Source organism: Myotis nattereri (assembly GCF_964212035.1).
Source record: "Myotis nattereri genome assembly, chromosome: 1".
In the NCBI taxonomy this organism is placed as follows: domain Eukaryota; kingdom Metazoa; phylum Chordata; class Mammalia; order Chiroptera; family Vespertilionidae; genus Myotis; species Myotis nattereri.
In genome coordinates this window covers 24,905,033-24,924,605 of record NC_138075.1, presented here as the reverse complement: position 1 = coordinate 24,924,605, position 19,573 = coordinate 24,905,033, and the positions used below count along the sequence as shown (strand labels likewise).

At 47.8% G+C, this 19,573-nt stretch overlaps 1 protein-coding gene across 1 annotated transcript; it reads left to right on the top strand.

Moving 5' to 3' along the window:
- Nucleotides 1-254: 254 nt before the first annotated feature.
- On the top strand, nt 255-19,233 carry DCAF4 (DDB1 and CUL4 associated factor 4; the record flags this gene model as incomplete). The annotated part of the gene is made up of 14 exons (XM_081100501.1): nt 255-343; nt 3,228-3,328; nt 3,743-3,900; nt 4,864-4,946; nt 6,357-6,459; nt 7,710-7,853; nt 8,723-8,772; nt 12,447-12,526; nt 14,183-14,281; nt 14,411-14,508; nt 15,766-15,939; nt 16,165-16,279; nt 17,753-18,742; nt 18,960-19,233. 13 exons carry the CDS (start codon nt 255-257, stop codon nt 17,944-17,946), a joined length of 1,488 nt encoding a protein of 495 aa, XP_080956627.1. The 3' UTR covers nt 17,947-18,742; nt 18,960-19,233.
- Between the last annotated feature and the right edge of the window lie 340 nt (nt 19,234-19,573).

Here is a 19,573-nt window from a genome sequence, read left to right as displayed (position 1 = left end):
GCAGGTTGTCAGGCCAGGTGTCAACTGTGAGGTAGGAGAACTCAGCCAGAAAAGTGGCTTCAGACACATTGGATTTTATCGTTGTCTCCACCTGGAAGGCTGCCTTTTACAGATGAGGCTTGGGGAGGCGGCTTTGATGACAACCAGGTTGGGTTTGCTTGTGAACATGAAGGAACTATCAAGAAGTGCACAGAAAAGTGCATGCACCCACATGTTTGTATGTAATTTTCTTTTTTTCTCATATAGGAGCAGAAATGCATAAAAGCAGCTGGAAAAGTAGAAGACATGGAAGAAGGAGCCAGCGGCAGAACCCTAGACTCAGACAACACAGACCTAGCGAGAGGCAAGTGCCGTTCCCCAGTGCCATTCTGGCATTGTCCAGCACCCGCCCGTGCACGTGGGTCCCTGGGCATCTCGTCAAAATGCAGGGTCTGAGCTGGGGCCCAGCGAGAGTCAACACTTCTGACAAGCTCCCAGGGGAAGCTGCTGCAGGTCAGCCTGCCTCCCACACGTTGAGCAGTGAGAAGATATGGCCACACTCTTCTTTGTTTTCAGAGTGACCATGACTTCTGGCCAGAGCATTAGTCATGAGATTAGAGTAGACATTATCTGTTACTACTGAAGGAGCATTGTTTCTCCATTTTATAGACTCCCTCTCTCTTTTCCTGTCTTTTTTCCCCCCATCCAATGACAATAGCATTCTGGAATTATAATTAATTAATTCAGTAAATCCTGAGAAAGAAGCTATATATATATATACATATATATAAAATATAGTATTTAAAAACACAAAAAGGTATAAAGAATAGTACAATGAATGTGTACCTTCCACCCAGCTTAAAAAATAAAGCCTAGTCAGTACTTAGTTGAAATCCCAATATGAACATTTTCCACTCTATTTTTCTGCATGAAGGAAATGCAAGCATCCAGTCTCAGAACAAGATCCCCCCCATCACCTCATGGCAGGAGAGGACACCTCTTCACAGTCAGGGTTGCTGGTGTGTCTTCTGGCCATAAGAAGTCTGCACAGCCCCCACCTCACCAAAGGGGACCTACCTGACAATTTTAAACTCTTCCATACTCCAGACCTCCTTTCAGAATGAATAGGTTTCTAGTTATAAGGTGTCAAAGGCCATGATGCTTCTTTAGACCAGCTTAAACCAAACAATAACAAAAAGCATCAAAATGTTGTGGAATGGCCTGGCTGGTGTGGCTCAGCAGTTGAGCATCAGCCTAGGAACCAAGAGGTCACCAGTTTGATTCCTGATCAGGGCACATGCAGGAGGCAGCCAAATTGGTTATGTTTCTCTCCGTTGATGTTTCTATCTATCCCTCTCCCTTCTTCTCTCTATAAAAAATCAATAAAAACATTTTTTAAAAATGTGGAAGGAACAAGGGCTTGGAATTAATAAGTCTGAGCTTGACACACTGCTTTTTCCTATAGGCAAGTTACTTAATCACTCTGAGTTACTCTTGTACAATACTTCTCTTGTGATGTTCACAACAGTGTATATACAGCCCCCAACGGGCTGCCTGGCTCCCGGTAGGCCCTCCGTACGGGATGGGCCTCTTTAGGTGCCGAATAAAACGTTACTGTCAGCCGAAGTCCCAGACTTGACCAATATTGTAGAAAGATGGGGGCAGTGCCCAGTGTTTGTATGTTTTGAAAGGAGAACCATGGATACTTTCTGTGCCCCAGGCCTTCCCACAAGAGCACAGTATGTAGTACAATGTGATCTGTGCGAGAGTCTCCACTCAGCTTTGGCAGAGTTGTGTGGAAACAAACTGGACAGCCACCCTTTGAGCTCTATGTGGAAAGAATGGGGCGGCAGTCCTTGGACTAGAAACAAAGACATTTGTCATGACACTTCATCCTCCTTTCCTCCTGCTGCTGATCACAGATGAGCTGCCTCAGGAAGGTCTGGGCCATAAAAAGGGAGAATAAATTTTCCCTGAAACCATGCATCGTTAGTATTTATAGACAAAAGAGGAAGTTCTTTCATTCCTTCAACCTCGTTTTGCAATTTGTGCTCCTTTTGGTGTGGAGGAGGGAGAGGGGAAGTTCTTGATTTTAAAGAGGATTTTATCAGGATTCTAAAATTAGGTCTTTTGCACTGTCATTATATCCTTTAGCCTATAATTGCCATGGACGCTGCCTGTAGCTTTGCAAAATGAGTGTTTAAACTATGGCTCTATCTCTTGTATCACTGAGCACATCACTTCTGTGTCCTGAACCCCAATTTCTCCATCTGTAAAGTTGGGTAGCCAAGTACAATTTAAACCCTGTATTGCTGGATCCAGTAAAGAATGAAATTCAACTGGCTTTATAAATGAGCCCAGCTGGTAGAATTCTTTATTATTATTATTATTATTATTATTATTATTATTATTGTTTAAAGTATTACATATGTCTCCTTTCTTTTTCCCTGATTGATCCCGCCCCCAAGACACGCTCCCACCGCTCCCAGTTTCCTTGTCCATTGGTTATGCTAATATGCATGCATGTAAGCCCTTTGGTTGATCTCTTAAACCACCACCACCACACCACCCGCCTTCTCTCTGAGGTTGGACTGTCTGTTCAGTGTTTTTTTGTTTCTAGATCTGTTTTTGTTTTTGTTCATCAGTTTATGTTGTTCATTATATCCCACATACGAGTGAGATCATGTGATATTTATCTTTCTCCAACTGGCTTATTTCACTTAGCACAATGCTCTCCAGGTCCATCCATGCTGTTGCAAGCGGTAAAATTTCCTTCTTTTTTACCGTAACATAGTATTCCATTGTGTAGATGTACCACAATTTTTTAATCCACTCATCTGCTGATGGGCACTTAGGCTGTTTCCAAATCTTAGCTATTGTAAATTGTGCTGTTATGAACATAGGGGTGCTTGGTAGAATTCTTATTGGCAAAGATTTCTGGTCTTCTTTTCATCCAGAAAATTCCAAAAGACCTCATGAAGTGCTCAAGTGAGGAGATGAGAAAAGGGAATTACTGTGACATCATCCTCTTAAGGATAAGAGACAAAACCTTGCTCTAACTGGTGTGTTTGCAATAGGTAAACCACTTTTAAGGAAAAGCGGGGTTAATGCTCCCCAAGTAATGGAAGGTGAGAGGGTCCGGGGTGAAGGCTGTGGCACTGCCTGAGCTACCCCTGCCAGGACCCCACAGTCAGAGAATGACTGGGCCTCCAGCCCTTCCCTGCAAGTGACCATGACTGTGTCGACAGGTGTAACACAGGGGCACAGCAAAGCCCACAGGATTCCGATCATGGCGATGGGGAGGTTCCGTCGACCTCGACCAGCACAGCTGGGAGTTCTTCTGTGCCAGGTAAGGCAGTCTGCTGGTTAGGACTCCTGGCCCTCCCCACAGGGAAAGATGAAACCTAGTCCTGACTCGTCAACTGGTTATGTCTATTCAGGCTGCCCTTCCTCTTGTGTGTCTGCACTTGCATGAAGGTGAACTCCATGTGTGTTACCAGCTCATTTGGGCTTAAAGGAAATTCTGGGAGCAAATGGGAACAGTAAAGGGAGGAATTGGGTACGCCAAGAACTGTGATCCTGAGGCACACAGCACCCCCCATCCCTGAACTGGGCCCAGGATGGTGACTGACAATGCTAGCCCACCTCCCACCCCTTAGAAAAGATAGGCAGCTGTGAGCGGGGGTGGACAGGCCACTGGGCTCCTTTCTAGAAGGGTCAGGTCACAGTGTTTTAAGTTGGATTTTATTTCTTTTGACTAAAGATCTACCAGGATATTACTTTGACCCCGAAAAGAATCGGTACTTCCGCTTGCTCCCTGGACATAACAACTGCAACCCCCTCACGAAGGAGGGCATCCAGCAGAAGGCAATGGAGGACAAAAGGCTGCAGCTGCTAGAGGAAGAGGACAGGCAGACAAAGGTGGGCTCCACGCTCGGGGGGCCGCCCGTCCCCTGCACCCCTGCCAGCCCGCATCCACGGCTGAAGGCGGGTGCCCATTCAGCGCCCCTGCACGCTCCGCTTCGTGCACTTCTGGGATGTGGTGGTGGCTTTTCCCTGACAGCAACCTGACGAAGAGAACAGAACAAGCGAGCAATCCCCTCCCACTCCACTTTCCCAATTTGCAGTGTTTCATCAGTAATTCTCACATTTGTCCTTCCCTGGGGGGATCTTGAAAAGCAGCATGATACAGTTTCAGTAACTGTATATTTTAAATAGAAAACCAGGGTACATGGTTTGGATATGAGGGTTTCTTAGATGCCAGGACATTTGGATGGTTACGGGGCAACAGAATGGAAAATCCGGGGCCCTGGGGCCCCATAGGTCGAATGGAAAGCACGATGCAGACCTGAGTGTCCAGGGCCATTCCTGCACTCGCTAGCATGGCGGCTTCTCCCCAGGTATAGCTTGACTGGGGGGCTTGGACAGAGGCACTCCCAGTCACACATTCTTGCTTGTGATAGGCTTTTCCTCTTTTTTAAAAAAAAAATATATATTTTATTGATTTTTTACAGAGAGGAAGGGAGAGGGATAGAGAGTTAGAAACATCGATGAGAGAGAAACATCGATCAGTTGCCTCCTGCACACCTCCCACTGAGGATGTGCCTGCAACCAAGGTACATGCCCTTGACCGGAATTGAACCCGGGACCCTTCAGTCCGAAGGCCGACGCTCTATCCACTGAGCCAGACCGGCCAGGGCTAGGCTTTTCCTCTTGCCATGATGGGAGACCAGCCAAGGAGATCATCGGTTTATATGCATATAATTTCTGCCAATTTAGTACCTGTTTCTTCATTGCATCCTATGGAACTAAAAATATTCTCTGTTACTGTATAACATAAAACTTCACTGAATCTATCTTTTCTTTTTTTTCTCTTTAATTTAGAAAATAACCAGGATGGGATTTAATGCCACTTCCTTGTTACAAAAAAGCAAGCTGGGTTTTCTCAACGCCACCAGTTATTGCCGGTAAGTCAGTGCCTCTTCACGAATATTCTTTTTCTGTTTTTTATTTCCATGGTCCAAGAATCCAATCAGGAGACCACATAGCTCATAGCTGCTCTGTGAGGAGCATTCACAATTGAGGAGCTCTAGCTCACAGCCTGCCATCTGCTGCTGAACCAGCCCTGAGAGAATCACTCCAGAGCACGGGGCAGACGTCTGCAGGAGGCCAGAGAGAGGCGAGGGGACCTAGGCAGAGAAATTGGGCAGACATTTCTCAGGATGTTTTCTCCGTTACTTATAAATCGTGTTTAGTTTAGTAGTAGGTCTTATCACTTTATTCCTGTGAGATTTCTGCCTCCTTTTCTCTTTACCTAAACAGTTACAAAAAATGGAACATTAAATAGATGTATGTGCACTAAACTTTATTTAAGTACTTGTGATTCCTGATATAATTCTAACTAAAGCCCTGTGAGATAGGTAGACACCTCCTCTGGTTTCTGGAAGAGACTGAGGCTCAGAGCGGAGTGATTTTCTCACGGCAAAGCTAGAAAGGATGGGATCTGACTCCCAAACCTGAGCTCCTGACCCGTGTTCTGCTGCCTCCCGCTCTGTGTGGACAGGGGAAGAAGCACCCTGAGTGTGGGTGGTTTATAGGGGACACAGCTCTCATCTTGGAGCAAGGCCGCCTTCCCTGTAGGCCAGCCCTGCAGGAGGTGTGAGGCAGGGCAGGTAGGAACCTGCCTCTCGTTCATTTCCCTAAAAGAGATAAATATCTAGGTAAAAAGACCTGTTCTTCTCCCTAAAACATGCTTTCTCCTTCGTGGAGGGGGAAGGGGCAGTAAGATGGACGGCCGCATGCCTGGGCTCTTCCCATTAGCTGGGTGTGTGCCCTCAGGCACCTTCTCTTGGTCTCGAGGAAGAGTTGTACCGGCCGTAACCGGTTTGGCTCAGTGGATGGAGAGTCGGCCTGTGGACTGAAGGGTCCCAGGTTCGATTCCGGTCAAGGGCATGTGCCTTGGTTGCGGGCATATCCCCAGTAGGAGGTGTGCAGGAGGCAGCTGAACAGTGTTTCTCTCTCATCGATGTTTCTAACTCTCTGTCTCTCTCCCTTCCTCTCTGTAAAAATAATCAATAAAATATATATATTTTTAAAAAAGAGTTGTACCAGATGATCCCAAAACAGATTCCTCGAGTTCTAACTTTCTTTGACCCTGTAAATGGGCCGCTCATTTCTTTGCTTTAGTTTTCCTGAGAGTTCTACAATTGGATTTATTTGGGATCTTGCTCATTTCCATTGCTGAGAGATAATAGGGAGAGGGCTAACGAGGTGAGGTGGTCTTCAGGGTGTGGGGCAGGGCAGACGCTCTGAATCTTCCTCATGGGTGTCTAGGTGTGGTGCCCATGCCCTCCCTGCCCCTCTCTTTCCCCCTGCAGTTTAGCCCACGAGCTGCGAGTGAGCTGCATGCAGAGGAAGAAGGTTCAGATTCACAGCTCTGATCCCTCCGCTTTGGCAAGCGACCGATTTAACCTCATATTGGTGAGTGGGAGGGAGCCACATGTGGATGCCAGGGGTATTGCTGCCGTGCCTGACACTTGGTGCCCTGGCACTGGCTCCCATCACGCCTGGCTGTGTAGATGCCAGTTGCATAAAAGCAGGTGTCCACTAGGTTTTATAGTTTTAACAGGCACCTACTGGCTACCCCTTGGCAGGTGCCGAACTAGCAAGGAAGGCCACGGCGACCATTGCCCCCCCTACTACAGCTCTGTCATTTGACATGAGAATCAGGGCCCACCTCACATTGACTGAGGCCCATCAGAAGGGCACACAGTGGTTCGGGAGCTTCCAGTCTTCCCTATACTGGGCAGGATTTGGTGGCCAACCCTAGTGCTCCCGTGTCCTCCGTAGCAACAGCACGTTACTCCCTTGCTTGCTGTTCTGACCTGAGTAGCAGTGGCCTGTAAGCCTGTGACCCTTGCCCTGCACACCCACCCTCATCATGCCATTTACAGGGAGCAAAAATCTCCTCTTCTCTTGGTTAGACCCAGGCTGGAAGCCAGGGCCAACTACTTGAGTCCAGGGTCCAGGGAAATGTTGGCAGAGGATCCACTGCAAACGGCAGGAGCCAGCCTGCTCAGGTAGACTGGGGATTTGAGGTCACAGTAGAGCATGGCCTGCCCAGCAAGCCCTGTCTTTCCTGGAGGCCTGGGGAAAACCCAGGAAAGTGAGAGAGACACACAAAGCAAAGAGTCTCACCTGGCCGTTGTGGCTCAGTGGTTGCTTATCTACCTATAAACCAGGAGGTCAAGGTTCGATTCCCCATCAGGGCACATGCCTGGGTTGCAGGCTCAATCCCCTGTAAGGGGCGTGCAGGAGGCAGCCAACCAATGACTCTCTCATCATTTATGTTTCTATCTCTCTCTCACTCCCTCTCTGAAATCATAAAAATATATATATTTTTTTAAAAAAAAGAGCCTCAGCCTGATGATCTCCTAACAGGACCAGGGGCTGAAGCTGCAGAATTGACCCTTGACATCTTGCCCCAGGAGACCTCAGTAGCAGAGCCCTTCCTCATAAGGGTGTCAGGGGCCAGGACTCACTCCCCCCATTTGTGTTTGGGGAGACATTTGACCTGAATACTTTCTTGCAGTGAGTTCCCCTCAGGTCATCTCCTCGCTCCCTCACGGACAGGCGCCCTTGCCTGGTGAATACGCAGACACGGGGCTGTGAGAGATGGGCAGATGGTGTGAGGCCTGCGAAGTCACCTACAAGCCGCTTTCCCTTTCCAGGCGGATACCAACAGTGACCGGCTCTTCACCGTGAATGATGTCAAGGTTGGAGGCTCCAAGTACGGCATCATCAGCCTGCGCGGTCTGAAGACCCCCACGCTCCGGGTGCATATGCACGAAAACCTCTACTTCACCAACCGGAAGGTACTCCGCCCTCCCCTTCAGCTTTGCAGCCCACTTGCCTTTGGGCCAGGGGCACTGCAGTGGTTAGCCAAAGTCAGGTAGAGGAGAGAACTTTGGGAGGAAGCCAGCGCTCTGTGCCTCATTTCCCCAAGGGAGAAGTGGAGTTATAGATCCTGAGAACCATGGAGGAAGCATAGGGCCTCAGGAGTTCCTTGTCTTGAAAGAGAAAAGAATTTAGATGTGGGAAGACTTGAAGTGATGCTTCCTTAGCTGGTTGTACGGACTTCCCTTCAAGAGGACTGAGTTGGTTCGAAGGAGCCCACACAAGGCACACAGTTCCTGGGAGGTGGGCTGCAGTAGCCGGGGTGGAGGGTCCTCCCAGTGTGTCAGGACGATGTGTCAGTCGCTCAGCCAGTCTATGGCTGACACAGGTTTACATAAATGTGAAAAGCTTGATGTCTAAGGGGCAACCTTTAAACTGCAGTGGGGTGACAGCTACATCTATACGGTAAGAAGCTGTGACTTTCTGTTCTTTGGGATATGAGCCACAAGATATGGAAATGGTTTCTGGGTAAAGTGAGATCCAGTATGCCTTCAGAGTTAGGTGTGTTTCCTGCCATTGAAGAGAAGTCATTCCTGCCCTACAGGGTTTACCAGATGTCTCACTGTGAGGCCCATGCAGGACTGAGGCCTACGCGCTACCTCCTCCCTGTTTCTCTTTGAGGCTCTGTGTGCTAGGACAGGAGCTTCCTGTTCTCAGAATGCTTGTTCCAGCCCCTTGTAAAGGGGAGATCTATCCCCACAAGTTATTCCACAAGAAAGAATCTGTTTGGCCCCATGAGTTGGTGGTCAGACCAATCTTTCCGTCTTGCTATGTGCTTCCTCACCAGGTGAACTCTGTGTGCTGGGCCTCGCTGAATCACTTGGATTCTCACATTCTGTATCTTTTGGCAGATGAAGAGGTTTGGTGGGGTTTGTAAAGTGGTATCTTAGAAGTCAGAAGACTGGACCCTTCTGCACGTACTTCACTCTTTCAGTAAGAGCACTGCACATGGTAGAAGACAAGGATTCCCATGATGCTCAGGGAAGTAGTTGAGGTCTTGGGGTGACTTTAAGGTCACTATGAACTTTAGCAGAGAATAAAGGAGAAAGGAACAGTAAAATCTTGGGAAGGAACCCCCAATCCTCCTGAAGCAGAGGTAGGAGCAAGAGCTGCAGTCGTCCCTAGGTGGGGTGGGCCTCCGGGGGGGTGGGGGGGCGGCTGAGGCAGACATCAGAGAAAGGGGGTTCCTTTGGCATGGGGCATGGGCCTGTGGGCTCTGGACTTGGGGTTCCTGCAGAGATGGCCTTTGGAGCACTCTTCATTCTAGTCTCTGCCTCCCCAGAGAGCCATCAGGGCTTCTTTGCTGGGAGCACAATAGTGCAGTGTCAAGGTAGCTGGGCCCTTCGTCTGGGGTCCATGGGGTTTCTCGATGCATAGGACAACTGTCCGACATGTGATTCACAAAAGAATATTGTATGACCCCAAGCCAAAGCCACATGTTAATGAGTCTTGCCTTGAATCATTTCCATAATAAATGAGTTATTAAAATGATGGCCACTGGTACCCAACACCTACTTCATGAGTTGCCATGCAGTTAACAGTTAACATCTGTGAATGCACTTAACACAGTGCTTGGCATGTATGGGTCCTCAACAAATGATGGCTGAATTTGAACCTGTTTTTAAATGTATGACAGTGACTCTGTTTCAGAGGGTTTTCGAGCCTAAATTAGAGATCTGATTATAAATTTTACATAGACAAACAAAACTGTGTGTTTGGTAAATTGAAAGTTTTATGTGGCTTTATTTTGGGGTGATGGCACCACCTATGACTGTGATGATGTTACCAGAGGACAGAAGAGGCCAAGCCTTAAAAGAGAGAGAAAACAACAACCTCACTCTCATTTTTAAATTTAAAAACAGTATGGTATTTTTTCATGTTTCTGTGGGCTGAGAAGGGGATAGAAATCCATGTAATTGGGTTTGAAGAGTATGAAGAGTATGGTCTGTTGTTGCTTGCTCAGCGGCTTGCCCTCTGGTGGTCATCTCAGGTAATCTTCGGGCTTTTGTGCACCTGCTGCTCCTGCTGCAGAACATGGAGCTTGCTTCCTTTACAAAAATGGTACCTTTTGAGACCTGCATTCTGCATTTTCCCCAAAGAGTGGTGGAAGGTTAGACTAAATTCTCTTCTACACTTGCTGGGCTCTTTGTTAACCTGTGGCCTGTTACAGGGTTAAATCTACAATTCTGGCCCTGTAAGTCATTCCAAAGTTCGGCTGTAACCTGGGTTTCAACCATGTAACTGAAAGTGCATGTGTAAGGACATTTTCCCCACATCATAGCCCTCCATACTAGAGATACTTACTATCTAAGGCAACATGACACACACGCATCAGACAGACTGCCAAAAATGTTGCCTGATTGCTTTGCAAATATTTATATTTTTGATGAGGTGTGTATGTGTATTCATTCCCCCAGCATCTACTGAGCATATACAATACCTGTGCAAAGTGCTGGAAATGGGCAGCTCCACAGGTGATCAGTCTGTAGTGATGTCTGTGTTGCAGCTGGATGTAAGAGGGATGCAGGTATTGGGTCAGCCGGCCTGGAGGAGATTCCTACATGGAAGAAGGGGCCAGTGCTCCATCAGGAGAAAGTCAGGAGACCATGCACATGGGCATCCATGATGTCTCTGGCTAAGGAGGGCCTTGCAAGACTGAATCCTCAGGGATGTGGGATGCCCGTGGAAGACTGTGATCATGGAGTCATTTCTTATACAGGCTGACAACGGTGAGACCTCAGACAGAAGGCTGCTGCAAGATTAAGCGGGCAGTGGAGAGGGAGTGAGTGATGAGCAGGAGTGGAGGAGAGGCACGCGTCTGAGAGGCGTGGGATCCAGGCCAGGCAATGCTGGTGTTTGGAAGAGTCCAAAGATGGAACTCCAAGAGAGGTGGTGTGGAGAACAAGGAGTGTGTAGTTAGAAGTTGTGCTGCATGATCACAGGACAGGACTGGAGGGTGTTCATCAGATTCAGAAACGGGCTCATTGGAGACCTTGGGGAGGACACTTACTGGAAAGGTGTCATACCTGGATTTTAGTGAGTTGAGTGAAAGAAAGGCAAGGAGTGGGGATAAATGTAGTTTCTGATGGAGAGAAGTTAGGCTGTGAAGGGAAAGGGAGAGGAACCAAATCAATCAGAAGACAGTACAATAGAAAAGTAGGCAATGAATATAGAGAGACAGTTCAAAAGGGAAACCCACATGACTAATCAGATGAATCGGTACACCCAGTTATGGTTAGGGAAATGCGAATTTAAATAATGGGGAAGATTTTTACCCTTTCAGATAAGCACACATTTTCAAAGTCTGATAGTGCCAAGATTTGACCCATGTGGAGAATGGGGAACAGTGCTGGATAAGTGCATTGATATAACCACTTTAAGTTGGAAGTTGGGGATGCAAGAATCTTACAACCCATAGGCCCATCCACTCTAGGTATAGACATAGGAGCAGCTTCCAAGCTGCAGGTCATGGCCTGTCAGTGGGCTATGAAAGGAATTTGTGAGCAGCATTTTTAAAGTGAAATAGACTAGAAAATATGAGTTTCATACTTAGTAAGGGCAAATCCTATATAATAAAACCCTAATATGCAAATCGATCAAATAGCAGAACAACCGGTTGCTATGATGCATACTGACCACCGGGGGCAGGCGCTTGATGTAGGAGGTCACACGGGGAGGGCCGCTCAGCCAGAAGCCGGGCAAAGGGCTGGCGAGCACAGTCCACAGCAGCGCTAAGGAGCAGCAAGCCAAGTGGTAAGAAGCAGCGAGCAGGCGGGTGGTAAGGAGCAAGGGGTCCTGGACTGTGAGAGGGCTCTGGACTGTGAGAAGGCACAGGCCAGCCTGAGGGAAACCTCTCCACCCCCGCCCAGTGTACAAATTTTGTGCACCGGGCCTCTAATATTTTATAAAACTTTTATTTCAAATATTTGTGTGTGTGTGGCATGTAGTACTGTAAAATTAAATTCTTACTCTGGGATTAAGAAACACTGCCTTAGAAAAGGCTCCCACACATAGAGCAAAAAGAGAAGCAACCACCTAAGTGCCCAGCAGAAGACGAATAAATCAGTTGTGATGCATTTATACAAAGAATGGTGTAAATGAAGGAACTGGGGCTACAAACCTCAACACTGATAAATCTAGAAGACAGTGGAGATTGATCTGTGTGATCCTGTTTACGTATGTTTTTAAAACAGTAACATTCTTTCTATTATTGCTCATGGACAAATATGCTGTGGCAGGATGACATGGCCTAGAAAGCAGACCAATTTTAGAACGGTGCTTCCTTCTGGGTGAGGGAAAGGGAGAATTGGGCTGGGGAGGGGTCAGAGAGGGCCGTTAGCTGTGTCTGTGACATTTTTTCCTTTAAAAACATCTGAAACTAAATGTGGGAAATGTGAGTGTGTTCAATCTGGCTTTGCGGGTGTTATTTTTATAATTTTTTGAAGGACACCGATGCCCATTCTCCTCCCAGAGGGGAGCTTGTACTTGACTGTCCTTAACAGAGTTTCCAGGCTGTGCCTCATGGGGATCGCGGAGACTCCGGGCTGTGCCACCCTGCTCCCAGCGTCACTGTTCGTCAATAGTCATCCAGGTACCAGGGCCCCCCCTTTTTTTTAATAAGGAGATACTATGACAGAGGTCTCTGTCCTCTGCCTCCCCGAGGCTACAGCCAGCAACACCAGAAGCTCCTTGGCGAAGGATTGGACAAGGAGGGGTGGGAACCACAGGCTGAGGGAACCAGTCAGAGCTCGCAGGGTGGGGACAGCAAGCACCTGTGGAGAGGCCTTACACCTGACCCAGGATTCGTACTGGAAGCATGTGCATCTTTCTTTTTAAAAAATATTTCCATTATTTTTTAGGGAGAGAGAGAGAGAAACATCAATGATGAGAGAATCATTGATTGGCTGCCTCCTGCACGTACCCTACTGAGGGTTGAGCCAGCAACCCAGGCAAGTGCCCTGACCAGGCATCGAACTGTGTGTAGGACGATGCCCAACTGTCTGAGCCACACTGGTCAGGGATGCATTGGCATCTTTACGTATTTCCTTCTTTTGGATCATTTCAGGGGCCAGAACACTTAAAAGTATGTGTAATCAATGCAAGAAATCAAAACATTTGAGCTGCTGGTACAGATCATTCACAAAGGTGTGGCCCACTGGTGTTATTAGGGATATTTACATTCTCTGGCTGAAGGCAGTTCAGAATTCTGGACTTCTTCCTGGCAGCATTCTGAAAATTAAGTTTCCAGCCTTTCAGAGAATTAGGATCAATTAGACAAGGGTCAGGCCTCTAAGAGTACAGGCTTCAGGCAGACCAGCACGAATCCCAACTTGAACAGATTACTTAACCTCTGTAGAGTGAAGATGATACCCACCCATCAGGTTACATGGAGTGTTAAATGAAGTCACGTACACTTGGCATAGGGCCTGGCATTTCATTGAACAGCTAGTGTATGGGGCAGGTATTATCATCAAGTTACAGATGAAGAAACAGGCCAAGAGAAGTTCAGAATTTGCCTTTAAAACTAATCTGTGGCCTGATCCATGTGGGTCAGTGGTTGAGGGTCACGGTTTGATTCCTGGTCAGGGCACATGCCCCCTCCCCCAGCCCTGCCCCCGCCGGGCTATAGGCTCAATCCCACAAAACATCCTGGGTTTTGTGGTAGCAAAAAAACACCCTGGTTCTCTGGGGTCCCTGGTCAAAAGTGGCCATTCTGAGAAGGAATATATAAACCTTTCCAGAAGAAGTGTCAAAAAGACTAGCAGCTGTCGGGGAGGCAATGTAGTCACAGATCAGAGGGCTTCAGTCTCAGATCACATTATTAGATGTGCAATATCAAGCAAAACATTTTTTAAATAAACTTTTTTATTGATAAAACATAAAGGGCACAAATCTTAAGTATATAGTTTAATCAGCTATCACAAGGTAAATATAGCCACCACCCAAGTTAAACGGAATTTCCAATACCCTCCCCATTACCATTTCCCTAAAGGGAACCACTGTCCTGACTTCTGACACCACAGTTTGTTTTTTTGTTTTTAAATATATTTTTATTGATTTCAGAGGGAGAGGGAGAGAGATAGAAACATCAATGATGAGAGAGAATCCTTGCTCAGCTGCCTCCTGCACGCCCCTGAGCAGCTGTTCCTGGAGATTTCCCAAATCAGTGGTTACTGGCATGGCAGCGTGAAGGGAAGGTCTCTGTCCCTCGAGGGCAGCCATGCTGTACACTCACTGCTTCTCTCAGCAGGAGACCGGCCTGGCATGCTCTGCAGTTTCCGGATCCCTGGGGCCTGGTCCTGTGCATGGTCCTCGAACATCCAGGCAAATAACTGCTTCAGCACAGGTGAGCCAGGGCTGCCACCCCAGGCTCCCAGAGAGAAGGATGTTTCAGACCTTAAATCCCCATATCCCGCAATCCCTCTCCCAGATTACAAGTGACACGTGTCTCTCCGCCCATCTCTGTCTCTGTCAGGCTTGTCTCGGTGGGTCCTGGTGACCAACGTGGTGACGGGACACCGGCTGTCGTTTGGGACGAGCAGTGATGTCTTGGCCCAGCAGTTTGCTGTCATGGTTGGTGGGATTGGAAGGGCCTAATACAGTTCCCCAAGAGTGGATATATTGCCGGATTGAAATTGGATTCCCGTGTGACAGTTCTTCCTCATCCCCCACTTTACAGAGGAAAATGGCATGAGGAAGGATTAAGGGTTTCTTAAATGTGTCTTTACTGAATGAAAGTTGACTGATCCAGAAAGGCCTGGCTGAACTGGCTTTAAACAACTTCCTATTTAAATGAACTGTTAGCAATTCTTAAGTAGCACTTGGATTAGCCAATAGGACAAGCAGTTTTTTGTTTTTAATATGTTTTTATTGGTTTTTTTAGAGAGGAAGGGAGAGGGATAGAGATGTAAACATTGATGAGAGAGAAACATCAATAGGCTGCCTCCTGCACACCCTCTAATGGAGATTGAGTTTGCAACCCGGGCATGTGCCCTGACTGGGAATCAACTGGGGACCTCTTGGTTCATGGGTCGATACTCAACCACTTAGCCACACCGGCCTGGCAAGCAGTTCTTTTTCTTTTTTTTTAAATTTTATTTTTATTGATTATAGAGAGGGAGAGAGATAGAAACATCAGTAATGAGAGAGAATCACTGATTGGCTGCCTCCTGCACACCCCACACTGGGGACCAATCCCGCAACCTGGGCATGTGCCCTTGACCGGAACCAAACCTGGGGCCTTTCAGTCCACAGGCCGATGCTCTATCCACTGAGCCAAATTGTCTAGGGCACAAGCAGTTCTTTTAGTATATAAATTAAGTCCCAGTTCATAGTCCTTAATAGTTTCATACACAGCTTTCAAGTTACACATTTTATAAATTTAAAAATCAAAATTCTAGTCTTATTGTATTTCAAAAACTTGTTCCACAGAGGAGGTTGTATGCCAATCTGCTTCCAGCAGTAAGCACAGCGTTCATTAATTCAGGTTTCTTCAGCCATCTTCCCTCTCTATTTAGGACCCCATGTCTTACCTGGACCTGTGACCTCTCCTACTCCATCCTCATCACCCCAGCTTCTCACACGATCTTGGTGGAGACAGGGCGCTATCCCTTGGGCTTTAGAGTGAGACCTAAGGGGCCAGTGCAGCCAGTGGGGACGACCTTGGGGGGACACATGGGGCCCAGTTCTCTGCTTTCATTAGGAACCCTCCCAACTCACTGAGGCTCAAGCTCTGACCACCCACACCTCTGATCCAGGAGAGCTGGGACGGGGGAGGGCACACCCCTCCCGGCCTTAGCGGGAGGTACCAAGCAGTCCCTCTTTCCACAGACTCCTTTGCTGTTTAATGGCTGTCGCTCTGGGGAGATCTTTGCCATTGATATTCGATGTCGAAATCAAGGCAATAACTGGAAGGCTGCTAGCTTGTTCCACGACTCAGCGGTGACATCTGTGAAAGTCCTCCAGGAGGAGCAGTGCCTGGTGGCATCCGACATGGCTGGAAAGGTACAGTAGACTGCAGGCAGCTGCTTTGCTGGGAGCCCAATCTGGTCTAGTCAGACGTGGAACTGGTTCTGGTGCTTTTGATGGAGTCTAGGTCTCAGGAGTTTGAGGCTTAGATTTTTCTAACCGGAAGAGGTGTTTGGAGACCACCTGTCCTCCCTCATTCCTGGGGTTCACCAGTGTACCTGCTGGACCCTCCTTAATGGTCCCTTGTGCTTCTTTCCTCAGATCAAACTGTGGGACCTGCGGACCACCAAGTGTGTAAGGCAGTACGAAGGTCACGTGAACGAGTACGCCCTCCTGCCCCTGCACATGCACGAAGAAGAAGGACTCCTGGTGGCCGGTACTTGGGGCAGGGGAGGTTCCATCCACCGAATTCTATCCCTTAGGCCCCCAGCATCTGAAGCAGCTGAGGGAGACATTACTTTAAAACAGAACAGAATATAGGGATCGTGGGCTGTTGGGATTGGGAAGACTACATGGGACAGCCCTTCGTTCCCACATCAGCGGACAAACATCATTTCAGTAATGGGCAGGTCAGGTGCAGTAGCACAACAGGTTGGGAGACTTGGATGTAGGGTTTACATCTGTTCACCAGGTCAGCATTCAGTGTGACCTTATCCCATTATGCAACTTCCTGTCAAAAAGCTTGGGCTCCCTGTTCTTTGCACTTGTGTGTGTTTCCAGAAGAGGATGCTGGAAAAAGAAGTGAAGGCCATTGTAAGGAAACTGATGCCTGCCTCCTGTAACACCATCCCTTTGGGCCCATGATTTGTAGAACAGGAAGCAGAGCTGTCTAGCCACTAAGCCCCATCGAAAGCTGTTACAAGAGTATCCTGTTTGTGGACAATAGGATATTCTGGCAGCTGGAAGTTTGGTGGTTGGACAAATGAAATAGTAGGCTCTTGACATTAAGGAATCTATTCTCAGCCTTCTTAGATCCTCAAGCTTGCTGCTACTCCTACAGAAAGTACTTCTCCCTGAAACCTTGTTGTGGCTCAGCAGCATCACTTGGTTAGAACTTTCTTAGGCTCCTTTACTACCTTCACCATCAGCAGCAGTTAGCTTCCTTTTAGTCTGTTTTCCACGGGTTTTCAGCTCAGAAGAGTTTAGTGTTCTGGCTAATAGAGAATAGAGACACCTTGTTGACAGGTAGATGGGGGTCAGGGGCCAGTTGCAGTGGTCAGTGACCTGCGCTACCTGAATCCACCCACAGCCGCAGGAGCAACCGGCTATATGTCCCTCGGGTGCCTGCCCTCTTCCCCTGAAGCTCCCCAGGACGCATACCATGTGTCTGGACCACCGGAACCAGTGGTGCTAGTGTCGCATTCCTCATCACTGAGCCCTGACGGCCAGGTGGTCTTGAGAACTAAGCCGTGAAGCCAGAAAGAGCTCTGGGGAGAGCTGCACCTAGTTTGTCCCCAGATGTAATGACGTCATTAGCTCTTCCTGCCTCCTGTTTTATAAATAGGAAAGCGGTTGCACGTCATCAAGACCAGGTGGGGACTGGGCTCCCTCTTGAGCAGCCATTGACACCAAGAGCAGCGCAGTGCCCACCCGTTAGCCGGACAACCAGCAAGTCCTCCAGGGTGTCACACAGCCAGTCAGTGCAGCTTGTCACTTGGAATACATGCAACTAGTTATGGTTCTAGAGCACCAGGGTGACCCATAACTTTGATTTTCAAAAACTACATATTATCAGTAGAAAAATTTTCCATTTGAGGGTTTGTGTTCTGGCTCCCAGAGAGTATGAGAAGCCATGTACACGAGTTCTCTGCACTCGCTAACCTGCCCGTGTCTGTCTCCCCTCTCCTAGTGGGCCAGGACTGCTACACGAGAATCTGGAGCCTCCGCGATACCCACCTGCTCAGAACCATACCCTCCCCACATCCCACCTCCAGGACCAACATTCCCAGTGTGGCCTTCTCTTCTCGGCTTGGGGGTGTGCAGGGAGCACCGGGGCTGCTCATGGCCGTCCAGCAGGACCTTTACTACTTCCCTTACAGCTAATTCTGCAGAGAGCAGCCTGCAGGCATGTGGATTTGACTGAATGGAGTAAAGAGTAGCCATACCTCTGCCGTATGCTATTTGCAGTGAAGGCATTTTAAATGGATGCTCTTTGTGCACGGATCCCATCCATGCTGCTGCGGACATGAAGGTGCTATGTTTTATGTGGAGACACTTTAGTGATGTATGTCAGTTAAGTTGTGGGCTCAGCGAGCTTGAAAGTCCTTTTCATAAAAGGTACCTATTTCCTTTTGTTGAATTCCTTAGAATAGTCCCTTCCCCCTTTTATAAAACAAAAATTACTTTTTCTAAGGGCTGAAGATTAGCAATACCTAAATTAAAGCTTCTTTCACCAAAAGCCCTTTCAAGAAGCCTAATGAGACTGATAGGCTAGTCCAGGGGTGGGCAAACTTTTTGACTCGAGGGCCACAATGGGTTCTTAAACTGGACCGGAGGGCCGGAACAAAAGCATGGATGGAGTGTTTGTGTGAACTAATATAAATTCAAAGTAAACATCATTACATCAAAGGGTACGGTCTTTTTTTTCAATAGTTTTATTCATTTCAAACGGGCCTGCAGCCGTAGTTTGCCCACGGCTGGGCTAGTCAGTGCCTGGGTCCCAAAAAGACATGCATCTGTACTTGAGAACGCCAGCTGGAGAGAAGGGGAAGAGGAAAGTCCTTTTCCTCGAGTTTCTAGAGAAAGATTTGAGGCTGGAGTTTGGCCTTCTCCCACTCAGTATCAGGAACAAATGTCTGGGATTCTCCTTTTCTTACATTCACGGGCATTGGGCAGAAAGGTGGATCATTTTAGAGCAGTGGTTCTCAACCTTGGCTGCACATTAGAATCACCTGGGAATCTTTAAAATCCTGATTTCTGGGCCTCATTCTCCAGAAATTCTGTTTCTTTGTTATGGGGTGGGGCCACAACATTAGTAACAAAGAAACAGAATTTCCAGAGGATGAGGCCCAGAAATCAGGATTTTCAAAAGATTCCCAGGTGATTCTAATGTGCAGCTAAGGTTGAGAACCACTGTTTTAGAAGCTAATAGAGCCACTAGAGGTTTTAAGCAGGCCTTCGCATGCCTTTTGTTGAGGCATCCTTCAAAATGTTAGCCACTGCAGCTCCTGTTTCTATCATGGGGACTTGAATGTCAGATTCAAGGGCCCCAACTCAAAGAAAATAGGCATTGACTTTTTTACTGTCTAAGAGAAGCAGTTTGTGAGATGTTTATACCAAATGTTAAAGAGCATGTCTTTCTACCAAACAATAAACCAGAAAGAACCTTGGTATGGTCGTTGATATTGACTTGATCATGGTGCTTGGCTACTGTAGGGACAAACCAGCTGCACGAACATGTACTTAAATCCTGGGTGAGGAAAAGGGGATAGAGATTGGGATCCAGCCCTAAGGGCTTTGCTGGGGAGCTTTCATTTGCCCACAGATCCACCTGTGTGCCCTTTTCACCTGCTCTTGTGTTCCCCAAGCTGACCTCTTGGCTCCCTAGCCATAGTGGGTTTAGCCAGGAGGACCTACCGGTAGGAAAGCAAAGGGCAGGAGAGATGGGATTGTTGTCCCTGGCTCCCCTCCTGCTCGGCTGTGGCTGCATTCCAACAGCTTCTGTTGGAAC